This window comes from Chamaea fasciata, unplaced genomic scaffold (genome assembly GCF_029207755.1).
Source record: "Chamaea fasciata isolate MVZ Bird 193981 ecotype frontalis unplaced genomic scaffold, bChaFas1.0.hap1 SCAF_13, whole genome shotgun sequence".
NCBI lineage: Eukaryota > Metazoa > Chordata > Aves > Passeriformes > Sylviidae > Chamaea > Chamaea fasciata.
The window spans coordinates 7,392,282-7,412,224 of NW_027094098.1; the positions used below are offsets into that span (position 1 = coordinate 7,392,282).

The following is a 19,943-nucleotide window of genomic DNA, read 5'->3' on the forward strand; positions in this document are numbered from 1 at the left end:
CTGAGCATTCAACATCCTGGAGTTGTTAAATACTCATGGTCACATACTGTCCTGGACCACTATGTTTATATTTTGAAATCCATCCCCTGGATTGTTTGTCTTCACATTTTAAGATCTTTAGGACAGTGTTTGTGCTGTCTTCCTAACACGGGACATTGTTTAATTTAAAAGGAGTTTTCTTAGTCCAACAGATTTAATCAAGGTTGCAGAGAATGTCCTATCTTCCCATATTTCTTTGTTTTAACTCTTGTTGCGTGTTGGATAGAGATGCACTGACTTCTCTGCTTCTTCCATCTGGTTTTGCTTAAATTCTGCCTCAAATCTGATTCCCAGAATTTACTCAGTCTGCTGCTTTGTTCTTGAAAAGGGCTTTAGCTTCACAGATTTTTTTTTTTTATTTTTTTTTTTTTCTCTCAATCCTCTGTCTTTAACAGCAAGCCTTTTGGAAATGTTGGCATGGCCACGCAAGATGTGTACTATGCTTTATCTTTGCTGTGTTCTAGTCTGTCTCTGGCTGTGGATCTAATCTGTGTGTTTCTAATACATCCTCATCACCATGGCAACTAGATGTCAGATCCAGGCTACATGGAGACGTGAAGTATTTCCTCTAGAAAGCCCTACTCTCTCCCACTCCTGATCCAGCAGCTGTTGCTTAGTTACTCAGAGTTGGACTTTGCCATTTGACAAAAGTGAGCCAGTGAATGTTTATTACTGAACACTGTCTCAGGTACAATATTAAGAGGCTTTTTGACCTGATGCACCTTTGTCAATCATGATGCCACCCTTTCTTCCTTGTTGCTTTTAAGGACAAGAAAGTGGCAATAATCCTGGGTTTCTGAAAACCTTTAGGAGTGAATATGCATTAATTAAATGGTTGTCTGGTGAAGTAAGAACTGTAACTTTACTCTGTAGTGATGAAGATTGACATTTGACAAAGAATAATAATAGTTTATCTAAATATACATATTCATTTTGTCTACTGTTTTAGAATACTGTAAGAATTTGTTTCTCCATGCTGCTACATTACACAGACCTTTTTTTTTTTTTTTTTTTTTTTTCTCGGGTATGTGTTGTGTGAAGAGGAAGGCGGCATGCTCTTCTGGTTAAGCATTAGTATGCTTGGCTAGAATATAAACTGTTTCAAAATATTGTTTGGCTAAAAATGTACAAAGACATTTTTACACTATACTTTGTTTATTTAGGTGTCCTGCAGCTTTTATTTGGCACATTCCTTAAGGAGTAAATAGTGTTTAAGAATGCATAAAGGGTTTTGTAATGTACTCATCCCAAGATACATTTGTACATCTGCTCTGTGTTTTTAATGCCATTTTCAGAGGCTTTAGAACCAGATGAACAATTTCATATCTTGTATGAGTAAAACTTCCTTTTACTCAAATTGTGCAGTCTTTTGTGCAAGGAGGTGCTACACCAGGATTATAAAAGCACAGGAGAAGTAAGGTCCTGTTGATTTAAGAGGATAAGAGATGGTGATTTGCCATGGTAGTACATAAGTACTTGCACATTCATACTCTGTTGGTGCTCCCAGGAACAGAGCAGTAGAGAGTTAATTTATTATAGCCCAATACAACTGTGATGCATTTTATCTGCTAAAAAATTTCTCTCTAAAGGCTTTCATGCCTCCATTTGCTGTATGCAAGAAGCATGGTGTGTTGATAAAAACAGGATGACTTTGGAACCTCCTGCAAAGCATTATTTGTTAGTCCCAACTGTACTATGCTGGGCCATTAAGTCAGGCAGCTTCTGTAACTCCGTGTCTCTGAATATCTGTGCAATAGGAATGGGACATTTTTTGTGAAGTGCTGGCTAACACGTTTGCATGGTCTTGTGTTTCAAATGGCTTTTGTAAGACTGGTGGAAGGATCTATCTTTGAGAAATTTCTGTAAGGATGACTTTTATTTCCAAGGCTGTGCCTTGCCTTTGTCATACATCACTCTGACTATAGCTCTGATAAAATTGTCCCTTTTGGTATGTTGTGCATTAAATATTTTACAGCATGGTTGGCTGGATTTAGTAGCAGATGCATTTGCTTTCTTTCCCCCTGATTTGCAGTGTGTTCCACTGGCTTCCTCTATTGCTTGTTGTGACAGTTTTCCTGGTCTTCCACTTGCTGGAGGTTTGAATTTTGTGGCTGCTGATAGTTACTCTTCCATCAGACTGTGCAGAAACTTCTTCTTGCCATGTGTTAGAACTGGCTCCTTTTTTTTTTTTTTTTTTTTTTTTTTTTTTTTTCTTTTTTTTTTTTTTTTTTTTTTCTTTTTTTCAGTATTCATGACTAATTTTCCTTCTGTGATGAAAATGCAGTGGATATAAGACTCCTATTCAATTTGCTTAATTTCTGCATTCTCTTAACTGCTGTTTTTCCATTTCCACTTGGAAAACCATTTCTATCAGTGACTATTCATCTTGTTCACCCTTTCTCTTAACATTGTGGCATCTTAGAGTTCTGTGGTGTGGTATCTTCTTACTATCCTTTCATTTTACACATTCCTCAATTTGTATCATGCAGAAGTGTGGAAATGAGTACGTTTCACTGAAAATACATAAATATCCCATCTGCGGTGACATGAATTAATTTATCTGTCAGGATTACTGGGTTTTGACTTTAGCTCAAAGCAATTGCTGGGTGGGCAATCCCCTCTATTAGGAGCATGTTAGAGACAGGTCTAACTGCCCCATATACCTGGCTCCCAGGACAACAGCTCTATTAAAGCAGCATCCCTCTACTTTGTCCTGGGATACCCTTGACTTCTGCTCTGAGTTTCTCCTTTAATTTAAAAGAGACGATAATATTCTGTTTACATTGGTGGTGCCTATATGCTGTTTCCAGAGCTTTGCTCTAACCTGGTCAGCCCCCACACTGATTGCTTTTAGCTGTTACATCTAAGAAGTTAAGTGAAATCCAGCCAGGCCAGTACCAAATGGGTGAAGTGGGCTCAAATCTCCAATGATTTGCTGCAGGACGTTTTCTATAACTCATAAGAAGGCAAACCCTTAGGACATAGAAATTAGTCTCTATCCCAGAATGCTGTTAACGAGGAATTTGCAGCTGTAATTCTGGCTTTCAAATGAGCTAAAGTTGAATCTCAGTCCATCTTGGTAATTAAAAAAAAATTACAAATCCCCTCCCCCAACCAAAAAGAACACTATCCCTGCCCCCCACCATAAAACAATACAAAGCATCACCCCAATGCACTCATGAAACTCAGCATAAAAATAAACACATCTGGACATACTCCAGTTTTTCTGCTGCTGCTTCAAAGGAGAAGGGTAAAATTATTGGGGAAATATTGGAAGATGAAGGCACTAAATGCCCACTGCTATGCCTTTATAGAGTCACGTACTTGAAGTCTTTACCATCCCATATCCTTGCAAGGAGGGAATGTGATTTCTGACATTGGTGAACAGCTTCCAGCACATGAAGCAAAATGGACAAACACCTTCTTTTATGTCTACAGATGGCCAGATGCTTTGATCTGTGAGCTGATGCATCCACATTACCCTGGCGTCAGAGAGAGGGGAAGAGAGGGAGAAAAGTGAAGGCTGTTGCCAAAATTGGCATCCAGCCCCAGCTCTTGAATATGCTGGACCACCCTGAAAAGCATTCATCTTAGTGTTGAGTAGTGTAATTATTAGATTGTTGGTATATGTCCCAGCAAAGTATGTGATTTTGTTATTCTTTAAAATATGACCAGACTAAATATGTTGTCAATGTCATAAAACCCAAGCTAATATTGTTGCTATCTCTGAGCCAGCAAGAGTGCTGGATTTTGTATTCCTTTTCTAGTGCTTGTGCAGCAGGTTGTGCTTGTGTTGCTTCATGGTGTGACAGAACTGCTCTGCAGTTTAGTGCTGCCATCAAGGCTGTCAGATATTACAGGAGGGAAGATCATTTTTAGTGCCAGCATCTTTGACAGGTTTCCAGGAGAAAGGAATGATTATATCACAAAAGGAATAGAAAAGGGGGAAAAGACTAAGGATCATTTGTAACTTCTCTGTTCTTGATAATAAAACAGAGTGTGACAAGAAAGAGAAGTATTCCATACTTTCTTCATAGTTACTGAGTTCCTCAGTGGTTTCCCTTATTTTCTGTAAAACGTCCTGCAATAGTTGAAATGCAAAATGGGTTGTGTAGGTATTAGTTTTGTTCTGTAGACTTAGCATACTCTAGACACTTTTATGGATTCTGTGAACAACAACAAAAAAAAAGTCATTACCTTTGGCTGTTGCACTTTTAGTCTGTGCACCCTCATTGCCTTTGTTGAGACTTCAGTCTTTTTTGGGCCAGGAGGATCTGTGACAGCCACTTAATTGCTACATGTATTTGTACTGTTCTTTGGCAATCTCATTGCAGTTTCGTGTCACTGTACCTATTTTCCTGGAGGTTGGTTTTATGTTAAATGTCAGTAAAAACAGGTAACAGCTACACAAACAGTGGTGGAGCAAAATCCCATATAATTGCAAACCAGCTCATCTAAAAGACAAGGGAAAGGGAATATTTTAATTATATTTTATCTGCCAGGAAGCAAAAGCAGAAATTATATTTCAAGAGCCGTGGTGAACGCTATTTATATTTATTATCTCTGAGCCCCATAACATCCCATTAATGATTTTGCATTTATATTAAGCTTTACTTTTTTTTTTTTTTTCCCTCCCTCACCAAATTTCTGAATATTCACACAGATTAATTTACCACTATTGACATTTAACTATCTGGGGGATGCAGATGATGTTCGCCAGTAATTGAAAAACTTAACAATACTGTTTCTAAATGAAATATTAGGGGAATTTTAACTGTTTAGTGTAATTTCTAAGATTAGAAATTGCCCAGAACAAGTTTAAGATACAGGTTATTAGATAATGAGAGTGTAAAATTTTAATGAGAACCTAAGGTCAGAAATGCAGTTGTATTTGGGATGGTACATGTGGACAGAGATGCAGCCACACAGCAGCGTTATAAAGTTCAGAACAAAGAGCCCCAGTGTGAAATCCTCCTGCCTGCAGGTACAGCAGCCAGTGGAGACTCACGATTTCCAGGGCTGCTCTTTTGTACTGTGGCTACATTTGTCCCTACACCACTTTTCTTCTTATTACAAGGTTCAAACTGATTGTAGCCCTATTTGCTTCTTTTATTAAAGCGGTTGATGCCTAAAACATAACTTGATATATTGTAAAAAGAACAGCCGGAATAACAGACAGACAGTGTGTGGGAAGGCAGGGAATTGTCACCAGCTTTGATTGTGAAGGAACACAGTGACCATAGGTCACATTTTAGTTGTGCCCTCTTATTTAAAATGCCTGATTTATACTCCTTCCAGCTGAAAAAATAAATCTATTCGTTTCAGAGTCACTGAATTAATGTTTAGGGTGATCAGCAGTTGGATGATTAGTGTTGTCAGCCAAATGCAGAATATAGACTCCACCAGTCTCGTTCAGGGAAAATTTCCTGATTTTATTTCCATGGAGTTCTCTAATCCGTAACACGGATATATAAACATGTTAAGTGGCTCTTCACAGATAGTCTAAAAAAGTAATCCAAAATATCCATGGATATTTATAATATATATTTATAAGTATATTTACAATCATATTGAAATTTTGGTTTTTAAGTGATTTATATTTGTATTTTTATATACAAATATATTTTTAATATGCTACTTGAAGGACTTCAATTCAGAACTTAAGAGGTGAATGACTGAAGTTGTGTCATGACCTTATAGAACTGGAATGCATATACAATTCAAAGAAAATTGTCATTGGGTTGGGTGGCAGAGAGTTCTGCCCATGAGTGCACAAGAGCTCAGATTCATTAGGAAAGGACATTAAAAATTAAGCCCTGAGGAATCCAGGATAGGAGACATCCAATGAATTGATAAAACTGTACAATGGGCAGTGTTGGAATGACATCCAAACATAAATTGCTAAGAAGTATCGCAGGTTATTTTACATACAAACTAATATAGAATTATTCTGTTTGATTTGTTTGGCATTTCACTAATCCTGATGACTGAAGGGCATATAAAGAGCTTATGACCCTCTAGAGGCTTGAGAAATGGTGCCTTCTCTTTTCCGCTAAACAGACTTTTCTAGCAACACCAGGAAAAGTAAAAGAACAAAACCCAAACCCAACCCTCTGAACTTGTTTGCTCTTTTCAAAGACGAATTAAATTTATTGCCTTATCTCAGGATTTTGATGCTCAGTCAGCAATGCCACTGCAATCTCTAGTGATTTGGATACTCCATTAGAAATGTAGGAGCAGAATCAGAGTATCAGTGTTTGAACTTGTACTGGGAAGTTCCTGTGGGCTGCGGAATAGAATCTGCATTTTAGTGCTTCACATCTCAGGTAATGTCTAAATGCTGAACAGTGGGCTGATATTTTGGAATGTTGACATAGGAGCATAGTTTTACAAGCCAATGATAGATCTCAGTCTTGAGAGCTGATTTGTGATGTTTTGGTCACAGCTCATTATTGGGGTACCATCAGATTGGGAAACAACTGGACAGTGGGTTTTGCTAGGCAGGGCTGAAGCAGTGCTCTTGGACCAGTGACATCCGTTTTTTTGATGTGTCTGGTGTCAGAGATTTTAAGTGTATATTTCATCCTCTAGAGAAACAAGTAACTACACTGCACATGTTTTAAAAACAACATCTGTTTTGTTGACCTTGCTTTTTCAGCATTTCATCTATATATAAACCTAAATATTTAGGTGAAAGCAAAATGCAAAGTTGTGTAGCTGAGACATTTCCATTTTTCTGCTTTTCTTGATGAATGAAGGGGAAGATAACAATTTGCCTTTTTTCCACTCCATTAAAATCACATTTGAAGCAGTCTTCTGAAATCAGTACAGTGACATTATTTTGCAAGCTAATGGCTGCTTTATTTCAAATGCTTGAGCAAATGTTACTCTGTATTAATGTATGCACACTTTTGCAAATTAAATAACACATCTGTGATTTCAGTTCTATTTTTTCCTTTCTATTCTGCTGACTTCACATAAGATTGAACTGGGAATATTCTGTATCTTAATCGTTTCTCACCTTCCAAAATTCATGGGTAGAAATCCAGTAACTAAGATGTGTTCATTGGTTTCTCATTTCCCACCATTGAACCAAATCTGAAGCTTAAAAATATACTTGGGCAGCTTGAGGTTTTAGGGATTGATGGATGGGGATGCCTTCAACAGAGCAGTTTCAGCATCAAGGATTTGCTTTGTAGTTCTCTTTCTATGGAAAAAGAATCTAATTGGTAATTGTTGTGGAATGTGGGTTCAATGCTTTCCAAATAACAACTGGTGGAATTTGTCACGAGATGTTGTGTTTTTATGCATATCATAATTCAAGTGTGAAATAAAAGGTATTGCACTTTCTGTTTCAACATGAAAACTTTCAAACATTACCATATCTAATGTTTAAAAAACTAAAGTGTTGCCATGAGACATTCTATGCATTTAGGGAAGGTACATTGAGTAAATAATCTAAATTAGATTGACTTATTTATGTTCTCCAGAGCAAGTGATGTGGTGGTTGAGGATAGGTGCTTTTAAAGAGCAGTTTTAACTTATCTAAAAAGTAGTACCAGGTTTCTCTCCTCTATTTAAGCCGTATTTCTGTTCTTTAAGTGATATTTTTTTAGGATCACTTATTTGACAAAGGAAACTAAAACCATTTTGCAATAGTTTTCAGTTGATAGATTTTTGGATATTGAATAAGCTGAAGATGGTAGAGTTCATGGGATTCTACTTAGATAAAATCACTTTTCATTGTATGTGTATGTGTTCTTTATTTATTTTCCAGATCCAGCCATTGTAAATGGAGTTTATTGGTCAGAATCTTTAAATAAGGTGTTTGTTGATAACTTTGATCGTGATCCTTCTCTCATCTGGCAGTACTTTGGAAGTGCAAAAGGATTTTTCAGGCAATATCCAGGTAGGAAGAAGAGAAATTCATAAAATACAGTAAAGAATGCTATGGCTGCATTCAGTATTGTCACAAAGCCTGACTGCCACAGACACTTGCAGGTTTGATTTTATTTCATCTAGTTCTCAGAGAGATTTCCAATCAACATGTTGAAGATGTTGAGGTTTTTCTACCAATTTCTATTTGGAGGTGAAACCCTCATGATAACTCATGTACTCATAAAAATTCCTATTCAGATAGACATATACACACATGCGAAAAATAACTTCTAAACAGGCTGTGAGGAAGGAGGGCAAATGGATTAGAGCCTTCATACAGTACTAAACTTAAATTGTGTGCTCTATCAATGCACATGGTAAGGCTTCATCATCGTTTGTTGTTCTATTTTTAAACTTCCACTTAACTTAGCAGATTTACATTTCAAGATTTAAAAAACTTGTTTGAAAGTTTATTTTCACACCAGTTATAATAAAATGCATTCACATCACTTGTATTATTTCTATAAAAATAGGTTAAAGCCTATTTTGTTGCCTATTAAGTTTTATGTTTAATCCTCTACAAAATTTACCACATTATAATAAACTGTGAAGTTAATTAAACTGATTTTCAGCTTCTGTAACTTTAAATCAGGCTCATGGTGGGTATTCTTCCTTTGGCTGATGGGGGTTAGCACCCCATGTTTCTCTGAGTTTGGAGTTTAAGCAAGTTCACTATAAGCCTGTGTGTCTGAAAGTGGCTGAGAATAATGGCTACTGTATCTGTGTTCATTTTAGATTTTATTTCAGTTCCTAAGCTCCATGATATTTCAAATATTAGTCCTTCTTTTCAAGGGTATTTCTTGTTTTGTGCCAGAAAATGACTGTAAAAAGCAGGAAGAATTCCCCTGTAATTTTTTTTCCTTTTTGATATTTTTATCATATTTCTTCTGACCCACAGCCAGGAGATATGACCTCTTCATAGTGATGTGAGTGCAAATTCAGAGTATGACCTGTGAGTGAAGCAAGTAATGTAATGGGAGCTGCTGGAGTCAGCCATGGGTAGGAAGTGCTCAAGGTCTGGAAAGGACTTGGCAAGATGTGATAAAGCTTGCCAGCACCAAAGACCAAGAATGGCAAGAACTTTGTGAAAATAGTACAATGGACATAGTAGGCCTGAAGAGGTTTCACCTTACAGTAGACTAAAAAGGAGTGAGGAAAAAAAATATTTCTGGTTGCCCTAATTAAGGAACTTTTCTTCCTCCCAGTATTTCCGATGTTATGACAGCACTGCTTGTTAAATTAAAGTATGAAACTCCATTAACTGTTACTTAGTCCCAATACCACAGATAAATTTTGAACAGTTACTGTGAAAATTTAATTTAATATTTTTTCTCTATTTTTTTGAACAGGAATTAAATGGGAACCTGATGAGAATGGAGTCATTGCATTTGACTGCAGAAACAGAAAGTGGTAGGCAATTGATGACTATCAGTGTTTAAGAAATTTGAAATGATGAAAAGTACTGTCTTTAAAAGAAGTTTTGTCTTTTATCTCAGGTACATCCAGGCAGCAACTTCTCCAAAAGACGTGGTAATTTTAGTGGATGTCAGTGGCAGTATGAAAGGGCTTCGCTTGACTATTGCAAAACAGACAGTTTCATCTATTTTGGATACCCTTGGAGATGATGACTTCTTCAATATAATTGCTGTGAGTGTCTCAGGATCTTTTTTTTTTTAGTGTTTTTCTTCCATCATTTCTTGCTATCTGTCATGTTTTACTTCACACAAGCCACTTGAAAAATGTTGCAGGCAGGTGATGGATAAGACGACATCTGAACCCACTGGACAGGCATTGTGTTTTTTCAGTGCAAGGTTCTTCAAGTGTCAGAGGTTTCAGATTGTTTGTCTATGACTTGCAATTTGAAACCCCTTAAAGAAGTAGTCTTCAGTCTGGGGTTGCAAAGAATAGTTATATATATATATATATATATATATATATGCTTTTCCCTTTTCCCCGCTCAGTTTCTGCAATACAGTGCAATATGCAAAATGAGTAAAAATGTAAGAATTAATCGATTCAGATTTTAGCTTTTGGTAAGGCTTGCATGGCATGAAAAAATGCCAACATAACCCCTCAATGGTCATGTTCTGATCTGAAATGTATGTATGTGGAAGTTGTGTAGAGGTGTTTACTAACGGTGAGAAATCAGATCCTCAGTCGCTCCCCTTCTGCATGGTAGTGAGTTTTCCATGGTACAGGTACGAGTTTTAAAGCTATAACATGAGGCCGGTTTTACTGTACTTAAGAGTAATGGGATTAATCTTGTGGGTACGGATGACTTCGACAAATCCAAAACTGACATCAGAACTATAATTTGCAGGGGAGGGAAGGGAGGAGGAATTGGTTGTTACATTAATTTTCTTTCTCTGATGTTCTCTCCCTACTTTATAAATAAATGGTTTTCTCCAATGTGTAAATGTCTTCAACTTCTTGAATACAAGGAAGATTTTGGCCTTTTTTTTGCTACAAGGGAAGTGTCCTTTGTGTATTAAATTAAATCACCCCAGAGACACAAGTTTAAATCATTGAGATTGTATAGAAAATGAAATATATGTGCATGAAGTATATGCAAGCAGTTTAGACTATCTTTCATATTAATCTCTTTGCATGATATTTGCATAATTAGCAGAAATTCATGTTGTATAAAGATATATTACATACTTTATTAAAAAAAAAGATTTACTGTCCTTAAAAAATTTTGATTAACTGTAATTAAATAACTTCTGTAAGTTGAAAGAATGTTTTGAGTAGTTACTGAGGTCCCTGACCAGCCAATTTTTGGTGCAAAATCTCTGTTTATCAGTAGTTGTAACAGTTGCTGTGAATTATCTAGGAAAAAAAAAAGAAAAGTTGGTTTTTTAAGTGAAAATTTTACTGTGGGAAAATCAAAAGGCTCATCTATAACAAAAAAAAAAAATACAAACCAAAAAAACCCCATACATAGCTTGAATCCAAACTAATGATTTTGCCTAAGTAGTACAGTGGAAATACTGCACAAATACTTTTTAAAAAATCTTTATAAAAGGTAGCTTTTTTCATACTTTTTAATGCATGAAAATGCTAATCATCACTTTTTCCAATTTAAAGTCTATTTGAAAATGGACTGAGCTGTATGTAAAACACCATGGAGTCACAGAATTTTTTACATAACTTACTGTCAAGTTACACAAGCTTCTGATCACTGAATTTGTGTTGAGAAAAGGAAAGAATCACCCACCTGAGCCTTTCCTCCTGGCTGAAACTGTGCCCAGCACCTCCCTGGGGCCAGTCCCAGCGCCTTCGCTGCCCTCCCAGTCTCTCCCCTCTCAGGGTGAGGTGCAGGAACGCCCAAGGCAGCTGAGCCAAGGGTCGGTTTCCAGTAGCAGTTCTGTCTTTGCAGTTTCTCCCTGTCCCTCCTGGCTGGGCCTTCCCTGCTCGTTATTGTCCCCTTCAGCTGGGTCACCCGTGGCCACAGTCCCTCAGGGGTGTCCGCAGCTCAGCCTGGCTCCCTCAGTGGTGTCCTCACCCTGGGCATGGGTCACCCACAGCCCCCGGTGTCCAGCAGCACATCCTTTTCACCATGACATTTCCTCAGCTGTGTTTCCAGATGTTTCCAGCTGCTGATGGCTCTTTCCAGGCTCGACAGCCCCCAGGCTGCTGTGCCTGCATTTGGGCACCTTGCAGTGTCTGCAGCCACAGCTGGTGCTGACGGGAACTGGCTGTGAGGGCACAGGGCACTTTGTGGCCCTCTCCCACTCTGCAGCCCTCCTGCAGTGCTTGGCTAGTATCAGAAATTCTGAATTTTTAGAAAGACACCTAATTACTCTGCTAATTGCATCATTTGTCTGAGGTAATTCTTTCCTCAGTAGGTTCTCTCCTCTCTAGAACCTCTTTTAGGACTGATACGTGTGTGTTTGTTTAATAAGTAGAAATAGCAATGGAGAATGTGTTCTAATGCCTACCAGCTCAGCTGTTTAATTTCATTAGGATGTTGATGTGCGGATATGAACAAGAAGGTTCATTGAAAGAGGTACCACAGAAATGTAAGGGGAACAAAGAGAGCATGACAGGAGTGGTGGCAAGGGGGTAAAGTGTTGTCCTGTCGCCTTGGGGCTCTGCAGGAAGAGTTTGTAGAGAGTTTTGTACTAAGTCATGGAATCATGGAATATGCTAAGTTAGAAGGGATCCATCAGCATCATCAAACCCAACTCCTGGCCCTGCACAGGACACCCCAAGAATCCCACCAGGTGCCTGAGAGCATTGTCCAAACACTCTTTGAACTCTGGCAGGCTTGGTGCTGTGACCACTCCCCTGGGGAGCCTGTTGCACTCTTCAAGCACCCTCTGGTTGAAAAATCTTTTCCTGGTGTATAATCTAAACCTCCCCTGACTCAGCTTCCTCTTGCTGTCTCTCAAGACAAAAAAAATAACGGTGTAAACAAACTAAAGAAAAAGTTTGCTTGAAAATGGAACAAACTAGCAAGAGAGACCTGTGCCGTGGAGAAGGGAGGGGGCAGTTCAGGGGTTTTGCACACCACATTTTGAAAGCGGTTCATGGTTCAACCCCAACCTACCCGTGCTGTGAGGAATGGCACAGGTAGGCTGGGGCTGAACAATGAACTGCTCTCAAAATGCGGTGTGTGAAAGACATAGCGAGGGGCCACAGTAAAGCCAGTCACTGTGATTTATGTTATCTGCAGAAATTGCTTCCGAAGCATTGCTTTGACCAAGTGCCAGCAGGCCAAATGAAATTTGTCAAGAACGGAGATGTTTTCAGTGATCAAAACACGAGACAACAAAGCCCACATAAGAGGCTGCTTGGTGTGAAAGCACTGAAAATCCCATACAGCTTTTACCTGTAGACAAATGTTTGAGTGAGATTACATCTTACTCTTTGTAATTCAGGCATAGCCTGCTGATGTGACAGCAGTTTCATTTGAAGGTAAGATGCACGTGTCAGTCGAAGAAATGCCCTCTGTACAAGCAGATTGCCACTGTCAGAGCTGTCCAGCTGTGCAGTGTGTGCAAAAATAGATCTGCTGTGCCCAGGTGGTGGAGACTGAACCTTCAAAGAGCACACGGCTGATCCTTGCTCAGACTGACTGCTCTGAAGGCCACTCCACATTGTTGCTCTGTGAGGGCTCCTGGGCATCTGGAAGTCTCAGACCAATGGCCAAGTACCTCCCTCTCTCCCCAGACCAAAATCTGAGGTGGAATAAGAGCTTTATGAGTGTGGGAAATCTGGGCAAACGATGTGTACTTACTAGATGAAGCAAAATTTTGAACTTGAATGACTGTGACTGTCAGGATGGCTTTATTATGCACAGTGATTAACAGAATGAATACTTGCATGTATTTTTGTATATCTACGTGTATATATATATAGAGAGATAGATTTATACATACTAGAAAGCAGAAAAACTGTAGGTCTTTCCAGAGAATAATCATAAAAGGATAATGTTAAAGATCATTTTTGCTTTCATGGGTAGGTTGTTGCAATATCCATCTGAAATTGATGGACTAGATAGTTGAATTGTAAAAAAAAAATTATTGAAATACAAGAGCGATTTTATGCTGCCTATGTTAAAATTTAAGGTCAGTTCACTGGTAAATGAACAGAGCTATCTGCAACAACAAGAGAAATGACATATTTTTCCAATTCACTTTGAAGTATAATTCCAAGTCAAGCATTAAATTAACAATATTATCATTGAACGAATACTAATTTTGTCAAATGCTGGAAATTTTTAAATGCTGTTATACAAACTCTACATTGAATTAGCAAAATATTAACTGAGCCAAGAATGTTAAATTAATTTTACTGCTTTAGACACACCCTTTTATCAAAATTGATTAGAATAAAAGTATTTTTTAATTCAAAGCACAGTAATATAGATCCCAGTATTAATATGTAGAATTTTCCAATATAAATAGTCTGCTTTTTTTTTTTTTTTTTTTTTTTTTTTTTTTTTTTTTATTCCTATAGAATAGATCATGGATAAATTTACTTTCCAGCCTGCCTGAATAATCAGATTCTGTAGAACTGATGTGTGAGCAGGCTGACAAAGAGAGGCAGCCAAAATAAACCTCCATATGAAGTCTCCAAGCAGTGGGCTGTGCTTGTGTGCCACTTTTTCAGCCCAGTAAACTATGGAAACACCAATTCCTTTGGTTCCTTTTCTGGATTGGCTTCTTAGGCTGAGCTAAATTTGTTATCTGAATATGCTTTAATATAATGTGAAGTGTTTTAGCTGTGTATTGTTGCACAAGAAAATAGGAATTTAATTTATTTCTGTGGACCTTGTGCCAGGCAGCTTAAATGTGACAGAGAAGAAATCTGGAAAATGCTAAGGAAAATGTATACTACTTGTGTAGGTGTGCTAAAACCATATATATCTCATTTTCAGAATATGAATAGTATCCTATTATAGAATGTAGGCCAGTGTATGTATTCTCTAAATAACTCTATGGTTTCTCTTAGTCCACATTTTAGCCCACTTACATTTTTATGCCTATGGTGCAAAGAAACATGAAGAGGGACAAATAATGTGAAGTAATAAGGCAGATAACTAACTATGTAAATAAAATAATAAATATCAGTGTAATTACATGTTTAACTTACAAGAGTAACCCAGGGTTTTCAAAGAAGAGCTCAGAAAGGAAGGTAATTATTTTTTACCTCCCTCCCCTCAGCAAAACAAGCTATTCCCAGCTCTTGTGCTGGTATCAGCTCTCCCAGCTACTACTGTCACTACGATCGCGTGCAGAGATGTCACATGCCAGGGTATGGAGGAAAGGGACATGTAACACTAGGAAACGTGAGAAAACAATGTAATACAAGAACTCCTGAAAAATGCAGCTTTTCACTGAGGTAAATTAACCAGACATCTATACTGGGCATTGCTGGTGAAGGCAGCAGTTGTTAATCAGATCAGGAAGTTATTTCACTAAATATGAAATTTTACATGTCAGAAGAAACACAGGACTAAGTCCAAATTACTGATGAGGTAGTGGGGAGGTGGAGGAGGGGAGAATTTCTTCACTTCTTGCACTTTAAAGATTTGGCACTGTTAAAAGAAAGGCATCACCAACATCACTGTAAAACACCCTATGACAAGGGCAAAGAAATCAAACCTATGCTGTGAAGCACAAGTTAGGTGTTTCACTAGAAAGTTAAAGTTGTACTAAGGATCTTATCAAGTGGATATACAAGTTTAAGTAGCAAATGCTGCTTAAATGCTTTCACATGTTAGATCAGAATTCCAGTTTTTGTAGACTTAGACAGATGCTCTTTTGGGAATTTCATTAGGAACTGAAATAATTCTATGCAGTGAATTTTTCCATCTGTTTATATTTGAGATTTTAAAAAACTATTAGAAAGTGTTTCCAATTAGTAAAGAGATAAAAATTTAAAGAGGTCAATAAAATGCACCCTTGCAAGAATTCAAACCATGAGAAGCTTCTATACCTTTTTATATAAAGATTTTTCTTACTGTGCTTTCATTTATATCTACAATAGATGCAGAACACAGAGAACACTTCCAAGTTGTGCTTCTTATCTTGGAACACCATTACATGATATATTCCTTTTCACATGTTGGCACCCTCCAGCTTCTTCTGCCCTGTATGCTACATTGCTTAACATATTTTTGGTAGGAATAATCTCAAGGTGAATTAGATGCCACAACTGGAAATAGTGCCACAATTTTTCTGGGTTTCAGAAGGATCAATATCTACCTTTTCCATGCAATTGTGTTCTCTATGTGAGAATGAAGACTTTGAATTACCCTTTTCTGAAGCAGGTTGCTTCTTTGAAAGGGGGCTGTGAAGGGACTTGAAGCATATCCTCTCTCAAAGTGTGAGTGTCTTTTATCCTGCACAACACTGAAGACTTAGTGGGAAACTACTGGCAATCTCTCTGGTTGTGGTGCAGCTGCAGTCTCTGTGAATAGCCTGATGGCATGAGTTACTCAAAATAGCAGTTAAATCTTTTAGAAATCTAGTGGACAGAAATTACAACTGTTTACATGCAAGGCCTGATAGAGTAGGAAGTAGTTTCATTTATTTGCTGGTAGTTACGGACCTTAAAAAAAAAAAAAAAGAAAAAAAAAAAAGGTGGTGTTGCTACAACATTAGGAAACCTTGAATTTACTTACATGAAGGTGTTTAAGCCTTTAGCATTTTATTGCATGTTGGCAGACACTGTGCCTGGTATGATAAACACGTATGCTCTTCTAATTTCCAATGACAGCTACAGAGATAAAACTAAGAAGAAGCTTAACTGGAAAGTATCTTGATTAAAGAACATTTGAGAAACACCTGTGTATGACCAGAAAAAAGCTTGAGGGTAGGGGCTGATGTATCAGTCTGTCACAGATTTTCAGTGTTTTATTTTTTAAAATAGAATGGAGTATGGTCTTGACTTTGGACTATAACAGGAGATGCTGTGTAGATTTGGCATTATTATTTTGCAATGACTCTCCAGAGATAGATTAGAAAGTGGTCTGAAGAGAGAAACTGCAGGGGAAAGTACATCACTTATCAGATCAATAAACTGTTATGAGGCTGAGAAGCACATGGGACACTCTTGGTGACTCTAAACTGCTCCAGTAGCCTTTGCCTTGTACTTTGTATTAACTGTGGAACAATAGAAAAGTCCATACACTCTCATACATTGAAATAACATTGATGGCAATAAAGCAATTAGGGAAGCACGCAAATCTGCTGCAGAAATTCTGTGTGTATATCTTTCAAATATTTTTTTCTTGTTTCTATAAAACCAGTTCCTATGCTGATGCTGATATAAATGATCTGTATATCCAGTAATAGCGAGTTACTCTGGGTTTATATTCCCTTATAGCTGAGGACTGAGTCTGGCACAGTGCCTTCATGCAGTTCAAATTAAATACTCTTCCCTGTGCAAGAGTAATTATGTGGTGATGAATGTGGTGAGTAGTGAGTGCACTGCTGGAATGAATGGTGACGACAGGTGTCCAAAGTCCCGTAGTATCAAATTACGTGCTGCGTAGTATCACAATACACGCCGCGTAGTATGCAAATTACGCGCTGCATAGTAGAGGGAAAGGAGTGGTGTTAAATTGAAGGGAGTAGAGCAAATTTGAAGCTACAGGCAGAGAGAGGCATTGAGAATTCCCAGTGACAGACACCCCTGTCTGAGCAGCTTTTTGTTATGAGCCATTTATTGGAGAGCTTTCTTTGTTCCCACTGAGGTGGAGGAAGAAGGGAGTAAATGCTTACATTAATCTAATGAAATGTTTTCCCTGATTGTCTTTGTGTTGTTTTTTGTGGATGTTTTGATTCACTTAACCCTTTATGAAAGGATGAAACCACCTAAAGCCTAGAAACAAAGTCCTTACAGTTTGATCTGTGACAACTTATAAAGTTATCTAGTTCTAAAGGAGATTAAATTAGCAGGAGAAAGAATGCAGTTAAGGTTCTATCTAGAAAACTATCTGTTGAAGGTACTTCTTTATTAATTTCACCAGTGTTCAAAGGTTTAAAATATTGAAACAAGTCCAAATTTCAATCAGTCATCCATTGCAAGTTCCACTGACTGCAGATGAGCTTTCGTTTTTTTTTTTTTTTAATGCTTAGGGTGCTTCTGAATGTAGGACTATCTAACTTACCTACACCTTGTGAAAATAACAGATAATTCCTTCAAGATCTGTGACATATTCATAACTTTATGTATAATAAGCGACTGCTTGGCTGAAATTTTGAGAACTGTCAGTCATTTTTACGATTAATTCAATTTACAGATTTTTTTGGTGTAGTTGTTCCCGTATTAACCTTTTAAAATGTTAGACAGTGCCACAAATATTTTTCAGGACTTTTCCTATATGTGTAAAAGACTTGGGAGTTCAGTTTGTGATGTATCAAACATGATCTCTTAATATTACCCAGATTTGAATTTGAGAGATATTTTTGCCAGCTAGTGCTATGTAGCATCCTTAAGTCCACCTGAGTTTTGGCATCCTTTCAACGCTCCTTTAGAATTACAAACATCTGAAAAATTAATAATCATGTATAGGAAAAGAAATACCACAGCCAATATTTAAAATGAACAAAATCCTATTGTTCTTGCTTTCTGTGCATATTTCATTCACTGTAGTTCTAAGTCATTAAATTGACTTGTATCTTCCAATTCTTTTAATTAAATTTTTCATCATACTTTGTATTTCCCTCTGTAGTATAATGAAGAACTCCACTATGTAGAGCCGTGTCTGAATGGAACATTAGTTCAAGCAGACAGAGCCAACAAAGAGGTAAGGAATGAAAGTAACAAAACAGTGGAGAGCTGGGATGCAGTGGGTAACAATGTGCTATAATGATTTTTTCCTAGTACAATGCATTCCATTATTAAAATTTATTAATTATTCTACTCATACCATTTCAAAGGAGTTTTATATGACTCCATAGAAAGAAAGAAATAATCTCCTAGTCAATTTGGTTGAATAAACTTAATGGAAAATTGCAGGAGCCGTTGAAAATATACTCTTAATAAACTTTGGTAATTACTTTAAGTAAAATATTTCAACCACTTTAAATTGAACTATCATTCTGTTAACAAAAATTAATGAGGAAGAAATTGCATTCTTAACTCAAAGTCACACTAAAGTTGAAGCAAAATCTCTAAATAAATGTAATACTATAAGAATAAAAGTATTTAACATTCCAAACAGGTCTGTCAATGTAATAATGTACTCATTTAAGAGTGTTCTGTGAAAATGTTCAGATTAGTTTCATCCTGCTAGAATTATTTAGGAAAAAAAAAATTATGGTGACTACAGTGCAAATTTAATGTGAAGAGAGATTGCAGTGTGATTCTGTAGCTTGAAGTTTAGTTTATTGCCTGACAGTTTTCTGCAGTGGTTCTGCGCAGACACACTTTAGGAGCTGAGGCAAGATTGTTTATGCCATGTGAAATTATGAAATAAGATGGTTGAAAAGCCCTGTGATTCTTGTAGAGGGAACGGCCTGTTAAAATGAGCCACGTCTGTTATTATAGAGCTTCTTCCTTGCTAAGGCTTCCTCTCAAAGTGTTTTGTCCATCTGTTCTGAGTCTTGCCTATGGCTGGAGAGGGCAGCCGTCATATGTCTTTCTTTAAGTAGTTTCTATTTTCACTAAAAAAAAGTAAACAGGAAAGTTTCACCTCAACACTGAATTCTGCTCAACACCCAATGTGCTGGTTCATTTGTGCTCTCCTTGTCATTGATCTGTTACAGAAAGTAGAGAACACAGCTCTGAAAACACCCTTTGAAGTGTCTCAGTGCTGAGTGTCTTTATGTTTACCAAGACAAAATGATTTTTGATGTTGTTATGCTGATCTTTATTCCAGTTTATTACTCCCAAGAGTTTTTTTGCATTTTATCTATGTGCTACAGAAATTATTCTTATGGGCATCTTCTTTTTATATATTTGATATTTACCACTGTAGGTATCTAAATATCCTGTGGTTGCTATGTGGGCATGAATTGTTTCTAATAATTTAATGTTGAAGTCCCTTATTTGTGATTGTGATGCAGCTTTCTAAACAAGCACTTTATTGTGAGTGCCTCAAGTGAGCCACATGAAATCTGTGCAAGTTCTAAATGCAGACCTAAAAAACCAAATGTATTGCCCAGATTTCCTGTCTGGAATGAATCCTACAGTTAACCTTTCCATCATTCTGCAACTGATCAAAATGCAGATTACCCCACCCCCATATGTTACTTAATGTCAGATTTATTTTCATTTAATTGATCAAAAAGTTTTTATGCCACCCAGATAATGCTCAGATTTTATGAAGAGTGCTCAATTTTTCAAAATAGCTAAGTAAAAGTTCATATTTTGTTTTTCAGAGTAAATGTTGATATAATTTCTGGTTAGTGAAATCATTTATTTATTTATTTACAGAATAACTTTGTCCTTTGTCTATAAACTGAATAATATATGCAAGGTTTGGGGGAATAATTAAATATGACCTT

At 37.1% G+C, this 19,943-nt stretch overlaps 1 protein-coding gene across 2 annotated transcripts in view; it reads left to right on the top strand.

Moving 5' to 3' along the window:
- CACNA2D3 (calcium voltage-gated channel auxiliary subunit alpha2delta 3) overlaps positions 1-19,943 on the top strand; it is a 394,699-nt gene that overhangs the window by 168,769 nt on the left and 205,987 nt on the right. For both annotated transcript variants that reach the window (XM_066195341.1, XM_066195342.1), the window contains exons 6-9: positions 7,817-7,948; positions 9,327-9,387; positions 9,474-9,624; positions 18,167-18,241. In XM_066195341.1, the coding sequence (XP_066051438.1) occupies positions 7,817-7,948; positions 9,327-9,387; positions 9,474-9,624; positions 18,167-18,241 (419 nt within the window). The remainder of the gene's footprint in view (positions 1-7,816; positions 7,949-9,326; positions 9,388-9,473; positions 9,625-18,166; positions 18,242-19,943) is intronic.